The 8,140-nt window shown below is 33.6% G+C and overlaps 1 protein-coding gene across 1 annotated transcript; it reads left to right on the top strand.

The window, feature by feature from the left end:
• The first annotated feature begins 1,044 nt into the window (after positions 1–1,044).
• LOC133318651 (protein disulfide isomerase-like 1-4) lies at positions 1,045–5,551 on the top strand. The gene is made up of 12 exons (XM_061520689.1): positions 1,045–1,596; positions 1,701–1,830; positions 2,221–2,386; positions 2,493–2,611; positions 2,728–2,808; positions 3,721–3,807; positions 3,937–4,011; positions 4,153–4,221; positions 4,414–4,494; positions 4,578–4,712; positions 4,928–4,984; positions 5,088–5,551. Exons 1-12 carry the CDS (start codon positions 1,091–1,093, stop codon positions 5,286–5,288), a joined length of 1,707 nt encoding a protein of 568 aa, XP_061376673.1. The 5' UTR covers positions 1,045–1,090; the 3' UTR covers positions 5,289–5,551.
• The last annotated feature ends 2,589 nt before the right edge of the window (positions 5,552–8,140 follow it).

Below are 8,140 nucleotides of genomic sequence, written 5' to 3'. Positions count from 1 at the left end.
AAAAGAAAAGAATTTAACAGAATATAATATTGTTTTTTTTTTTTTTTAAATTAGTGTAATTTTTAAGGAAATGGCCCAAGTTTCAAGCTTTGCTTTTACTTGTTTCGATTTGATGGAGGATCTAAAAATTTCCTTGTCAACGAGTATTTAAAAAATGAAAAAGAAACGCATTAATTTCATAGATATATATATAGATGAGAGATATTTTCACTACCAAAAATTTTTACTACCAACTTACTACCTATCTAATCATCATTGGATTAGTATTTTCTCTCTCTTCAAAAACTTTATAGCATTCTCTCTCTTTGATCCAATGGTGATTAGATGGATAGTAAATTAGTAGTGAAAAATTTTGGTAGTAAGAATATCCTCCCTTATATATATATATATATATATATATATATAGAGGCAGGATCCTTTGACACCTCATTTGAGAGCCGTTAGATAAAAAAAGATCAACGACTCTGATTTGTAATCATGTGACACCATTGATATTTTTTTATCTAACGGTTATCAGATGAGGTGTCAAACTTCAAATTTTACACCGGTGTCAAAGGATCCTGCCTCATATATATATATATATATATATATATATATATATATATATATATATATATAGGGATTTGCATTTATCATTTAACATGACACAACAAATTTTCCTACACACACAACATTTTGTGGGGCCCACACTTCTTGAAGAAAAAAGAAAAGAAAAAATTATGGCACACAAAACAAATCTCTATAATATTACAGAATCACTCTTCCTACAACATAACTCTTATAAAATCCATATATATATATATATATAACCAAAAATTTCGAAGTTTGCATCTTGGTCGTGGATCCACGTTTACGTTCTTACAAAACCACGATTGTTAGATTGTTTTTGACGGAAGAAACGGCGTCGTAGAATTCATTTCCATTCCCATTCCCACTTAATAGTTCAAAGTCAACGAAGTCTCACATCACACACTCACAGTCTTATACATCTCTCTCTCTCTCTCTCTCTCTCTCTCTCTCTCTCTCATTCTTTGTCTCTCTTTTATCGATTCGTTTCTGAATCTGAATCAGTGTTCCTTTCACTTCAACAATGCGAATCCTCGCTGTGCTTTCGATCACAACCCTTCTCCTCTTCTCCTCCTTCTCTCTCATTTTCTGCAACGACGTCGCCGACGATGAAGATCTCAGCTTCCTCGACGAACCCGACGACATCTCCACCTCGCACCACCACGAACACTTCGACGATGACGCTGATTTCGGTGACTTCTCTGGCTACGACGACGCGGAGGCTTACAAAGAGCCAGAGGTGGACGAGAAGGACGTTGTCGTTTTGAAGGAGAAGAATTTCACCGACGTGGTGAAGAACAATCGGTTCGTGATGGTGGAGTTCTACGCACCGTGGTGTGGTCACTGCCAGGCCTTGGCGCCTGAGTTTGCTTCCGCCGCCACCGAATTGAAGGGTGATAATGTCATTTTGGCGAAGGTTGATGCCACGGAGGAGAATGATTTGGCACAGGAGTACGATATTCAGGGTTTCCCCACTCTCTTCTTCTTCATTGATGGCCTTCACAAGCCTTACAATGGCCAAAGGACCAAGTAACTTTCAAATTCAGAATTTCAATCCAAACACCATTTGCATTTCCCTTTAATCCTTCGATAATAATTGGATCTGACTTTTTTTTTTGTTAATTGCAATACAGAGATGCTATCGTGACCTGGATTAAGAAGAAGATAGGACCTGGTATGTCCAACATAACCACATTGGATGATGCTCAACGGATATTGACCTCCGAAAGTAAAGTTGTTTTGGGCTTCCTCAACTCTTTAGTTGTAAGTATTCACTTCCCCGTCTTTAATTTTTGTTACATTTTTACTTCACGTTGACTAGTCTGGTTCGATCTACTAGGACCAGTTCTCAAATGCAAGTGGATTTTTTTTTTAATTACTTAAATCAAATGTCCATTTTAAAATGGTTTGTCAAATTGATGTTTGCATATGATATTCATTATGATAAGATAATTTCTTCATAGTAAGACACATTGCTGTATTTACTAAATTCTAATAAATCCGTAAATTTCTCCCGGATGAAGCTGAGAAATTTGAATGTAAAGGCTATTTGCCATTGTTGATTCTCTGGATTAAATGATAGGCTTGAGCTGTAATATTAAATATATGAAATTGTTGGTTGTTATGCTTCATTTATCCTATCATAATATGCAGGGTCCTGAGAGTGAGGAGCTTGCTGCTGCTTCAAGAGTTGAGGATGATGTCAATTTTTATCAAACTGTGAATGGTGATGTTGCAAAGCTTTTCCATATTGACCCAAATGTTAAACGCCCGGCTTTGGTTCTGCTCAAGAAAGACGAGGAAAAACTGAACCATTTTGGTTTGTTTTATTTCTCATTCTTATCTCTCTTGCCCAAAAAAGGTTCCCTCCCACCCACCCTTCTTTCCCCTTGTAAAATTGATGTATTTTCACCCTGTCTCTGCAGATGGTCAATTTGTGAAGTCTGCAATAGCAGACTTTGTATTCTCCAACAAGCTTCCTTTGGTGACTATTTTTACGAGAGAAAGTGCCCCATCAGTCTTTGAAAATACAATCAAGAAACAGGTAATTATTTATATACATTTATCTTATTACATTGTTAATCTCTTAAGAAAAATTTTCGTGACAAATGAAATCATAGCATTCTTCTAACATTGTTGTGTTTGAAACTTCGTTTTTAGTTGTTGCTGTTTGCGACATCAAATGATTCAGAGAAGCTCATCCCCACATATCAAGAAGCAGCAAAATTTTTCAAGGGGAAGGTATATTTTCATTCAAGCTATTGTTTATTAATCTCTGTTATGTCATTCTTTCTTTGGAGTCTAGACAAATTTAAATATGCCTTTCATTTCATAAGAATTATTGCTTTATTAGAATTCCGGTGCATGGTACTGCTAAGTGGGTCATGAAAGTAGATTGAGAGGATGGGGTAGGTGAACAAATTTAGTTAAGATAGCATGGGATTGAGTTTATGAATGGTGGATGTAGTTTTCTATGGTGATTGTTTGGAAACTCAAAAACTGGATAATGAATAGGTTTTCAAATCTTACGTGTTGGGTTATCACTGAAGAATTGAAAAATTAGTTCTTATTTGATTTGTTTTAGTTCAAAAGGAGTATGGAAAGCACATAATTCTTTTTAAGCTAATAACTTTTAACCTTTATCGTTTCCTGTTTCCCTGTATCTATGTCTCTATCCTTTTATTTCATTCTAATTTACATGATATTTTTTACAAAAGGATTGACCAGTATTTGGCGGACAATATTTCATGTAAAGTTAGTTCAAAACCGGTTTTTAAACAAAATAAGCATAATTTTAAACCTTTTCAAATTTGTATAGATTAGCAAAACGAGTTTAAACTTGATCTGTTATGAACTTTTTCAATTTTTCAAATAACTCAGGTGTATACCTCGCTATTATTAATAACCCTCCCCCTATTTTGTAAAATTGTCAGAGTTTGGCATTGACTTGTTGAGTGCCGATATCTGAAATTTGTTCTTTCTTTTTGGTTTTGCTACATGTTACTGATAAAAATCTCATATACCATTTTAAATTTAGTCAATGGTAAATTTTACTTTCTGCATTTTGCTGCTAAAAATTCCATATATCATTCATCTGGCTCCCCCAGAGATTTTGGATAATGATTTAATTGTGTATGCAATTATCTGCTGCAGTTGATCTTTGTATATGTAGAAATGGATAATGAAGATGTTGGAAAGCCTGTTTCAGATTACTTTGGTATCACTGGGAGTTCTCCAAAAGTAATTGTTTCTTCTTCCATTTTTTAATTTTATTTAAGTCATAAGTCATGAAATTCATGACATTGAAATATTGCATCCTTTAGATCATTTGGAAGTATATTCAAGTAACCAGTGGAATTTCCAATACAGGTACTCGCATACACTGGAAATGATGATGGAAAAAAATTTGTACTTGATGGTGAAGTGACTGTCGACAATATCAAGGTACTCTGTTCTTCCTTCTTGCCTGGGGCTCTGTTAATTGCTACCATGTTATGGAATGTGCATGAATGCTTTTTTCTATCATTTAATAGGTTTGGAAGCAATATTTTGGCTAAAAATTTCTTAATGTCATTTTTTTTCCAGACATTTGGGGAAGATTTCCTTGAAGACAAACTTAAACCTTTCTTCAAGTCAGATCCGATTCCTGAAAGTGTAAGTTATTTAAGAATGGGTTCTCTCATCACCATTGATTTGTATCTGGATGGCTAAGAGCCTAAGACCCTTTCACATTACCTCAGTTCACAGAAGAGGATCCATTCCCAAGTTATTTTGTTTTCAAGCCGTCAATTATGCTCTATTGAGAAGTTTTTTTAATGTCTAACATGTTTACTAACTTGGTGACAGAATGATGGTGATGTGAAAATAGTTGTTGGGAATAACTTTGATGAAATTGTCTTGGACGAGTCAAAGGATGTTCTCCTTGAGGTACAGTTCTAACCCTCGAGTTTATAATTTATATTTGCATCGTCACGCTGCTTGTGTTAATTTAATATTTGTTGGAATATCAGATTTATGCTCCTTGGTGTGGCCATTGCCAAGCACTGGAACCAGCATATAACAAGCTTGCAAAACATCTTCGTGGTATTGAGTCTCTTGTAATAGCCAAGATGGATGGAACAACAAATGAGCATCCCAGAGCAAAGGTAAATCCAAATTTAAGCTAGATGTTTCAAGCATATGGTATATGCTATTGTTATTATCAATTGAAATGGTATGTGGTCCAACTCATGCTAGGTTTTGAATTTGCAATCAAGCATAAAATCAGACGCCATTATGCATTTCATAAATGCATCTGTACTGAGTAATGATAATATGTGAGAATTTATTGATCAATATTGATTTATATTTCACTTTGCAGGCTGATGGATTCCCCACTATTCTCTTCTTCCCAGCAGGAAACAAGAGTTTTGACCCCGTATGTGAATGTCATACATTACATATTTTATCAATTAAGCTATCCTAGATCTGTGCATATCATGAGGTGATTTAAATATATCATTTGTTCGTTGTGTCTGCAGATTACTGTTGACACAGATCGTACAGTGGTAGCCTTTTATAAGTTCCTCAAGAAAAATGCATCAATACCATTCAAGCTCCAGAAACCAACCTCAACTCCTAAACCCGAAAGCCCTGATGCCAAGGGGAGCTCTGATGTCAAGGAGAGCTCTGATGACAAGGAGAGCAAGAGTATCGGTAGCGATGTGAAGGATGAATTATGAGGAGTCAAGTAATATATTGCTATTTATACCGATCTGATTCAGGCAGATGATGACATAGTGAGTTAGGGAGAAAAAAACATCTTTCTCCTCACCCTTGGCCAATAAAATTGGGGGTTGGAGAGGTGTGAAAGGCAACATTTGTATTACTATTTGCTTCAGTTGTAACGACTGTTCGTATTTTAGAATTTTGGGTGAGAATTTAATAATAGACCCCCCCCCCCCCCCCTCTAAATTTTAGTTTATCCCCCTGTATGCTACAACTTACAAGCAATCTTAATTCATAGTATGAGTAGATTATAAATTTTTTGCAATACAAACCATCATCAGTTTTAGGTTATGAAAGTTTTAATAATCAGGATAAAGTGTGAATAAATAAATAGAAGTGCCAATAGTCACACTCATAAAAGTGATTACTTACATATTTTATTATGATTATGGCTGAAGTCGGTTTTTTTATTTTTTATTTTTAGGATGCAGGTAGGTTTGTTTTTAAAGTTTTAATAATCAGGATAAAGTGTGAATAAATAAATAGAAGCGCCAATAGTCACACTCATAAAATGATTACCTACATATTTTCTAATGATTATGGCTGAATTCGATTTTTTTTTTCGGATAAAGGTAGATTTGTTTTTTACTACTTGATGTTGATTTTAATTTGTAGTTTGAGATCTGAATAAGTCGTGGAATAATTTAATTTGGTAGTTTATATTTAAATGGGTCATAAACACTTTGATTTTGGATACTAAATGTAATTTGATTATTAATGAATGAGTTAAAAGGATAGAGTTAGCAGCTACCTTTTAATGATCGGGTGGTCTATGTCGAGCATATTGACAATTAATTAAAAAGATGAAGGGTCGGGTTGTGAGCTGTAAAATTGTAATTTATCATTCCTACTGCACTGTTTGTATTTCTAGAGCCGAAGATCTATCCCTCATAGGGTGAAGTAGGTTGATTTAAGGGTACTTCAAGGAACAATGGTAAAGATCAAGGCTCAATGTGAGTTTTCCAATATTTTGTAGTAGGGGTGTATGTTTTGGTTACAGTAGCTTTATATTTCAGAAGAGAACTCATGAAAATAAATAGAACATATGCTCTTTTAATAGGAGAAGAGGGTAATAGAGTTGTATCACCGTTAGCCTTGCTTTGCCTCTGCTGGAAGGCGTTTTGCATCAATTGTCAGTACAATGGACAATAGTGTAAGGATAGGTTGCATCAATTGTGAGTACAATGGAAAATATGGCTCACAATAAGGCATCCTCTAGAAAGTTTTAAATATGAGCTATTAATACTGGGCCAACAAAGTGAGCCAGTTGGAACACCTACCTTTATAGTCGGGGAATTTACCAAGACAAATTGTCACTCTTGCTTAATTATGAAAATAGAGGTAGGATCATTTGATATTACTGTCAAATTTAAAATTTGACACCTCATCTGAAAGTCATTAGATCAAAAAAGATCAATAGCTCTGATTTGTAAGCATGTGACACCATTGATCTTTTTTGATCTAATGGCTCTCAGATGAGGTGTCAAATTTTAAATTTGACACTGGTGTCAAAGGATCTGCCTTGTGAAAATATATATTCTTATCAATGTCAAAGAGATTTCATTTATTAATAAAATTGAAGTAACTCATTTCAAGTATGAAATTGAAGCATTCAAGTAAGGAATTATAAAAAAAGGAATCAAACTATGAGGACAAAGCCTCGACTCAGGATTAGTCTCTTAATTGTCTCAAAAAGTTGAAGCTTGTGGATATTCGGAAACTGACTCTCCTCAAATAAGTAATTAAGGTCGGAATACCAAAAAAATAAAATAAAATTGAAAGTGGTTAAAAATTTAAGGAGAAAATTATTTTAGTTAAATATAGTTCTTTTCGGGCATAAGTCAGTCCCGAAGAAATTGAAGAACACTTCAATGTGTTATTAGGACGATATGAGTGCAAAACAATAAAATATACTGATTCTAAAACAAAGAATCATAGTATTAATGCCTTACATTTTATGTCCTTTGAATGTAATTGAGGTTTGCCATCTTCTAATTAAATTGTTAACTATTCAACGCCAATGAGGCTGAAACCAATTTATCTTATTTTTCTTTCCACCAAAAAAGAAGGTGGCGTATGTAATTAGCTCAATCAATCGTATACAACAAGGGCCAATTATTTAATTAAGTTGAGCATCAGTAGTTTCTAGGCTTATATAAAGTCATGAAATAATTACCTCATAAACTTCAATAATTTTATATTTAAGATGGTTGTTTAAAGATAAATTATATTGAAAAGCTACTAGAATTGGTCTAACGGTAAATAATTTTGGTAGTTTGTATTTAAAGATAAATTATATTGAAAAGCCACTAGAATTGGTCTAGTAGTGAGGGGAGTTTGTATTAAGTTATGTGTTCAATTTCTACTATTTTATCCAATTTTTTTATTAAAAAATTACTTGAATGATAAAACTACAATTTTAAATTTTATTCCCATTTTATCAGAGATAAAATTGATTTAAAATCATAAATTATATATTTAGATTGCGCAACCAACTATGGCATTAAATTGTAATTAAAATTTCTATTCTAATTCTAAGTCTTGATCAAGGTGTGGCTCAATATAGCTCTAACAACACACGTTAAAGAAAACGTTAGTATTTGCGAAGTCATTGGCTACTTTGCAACGATGATTATTGCTCTTTGCTAGTTGCTACAGTAAGAGAGCTCCATGCAAGTATGGAGGGAGTTCAAAATCCTTTACAAGGATACTTCTACCAATAAATCAAATGACAAATTATAATAATTGAGTTGACACTAGATTTTAACCCAAAATTATAATGTTTATATGATCAAAACACAAATGG

This window comes from Gastrolobium bilobum, unplaced genomic scaffold, assembly GCF_033153095.1.
Source record: "Gastrolobium bilobum isolate Gb01-03AN ecotype WA unplaced genomic scaffold, APGP_CSIRO_Gbil_v1 utg1425, whole genome shotgun sequence".
Lineage (NCBI taxonomy): Eukaryota > Viridiplantae > Streptophyta > Magnoliopsida > Fabales > Fabaceae > Gastrolobium > Gastrolobium bilobum.
This window is presented reverse-complemented; position numbering and strand designations above follow the sequence as displayed.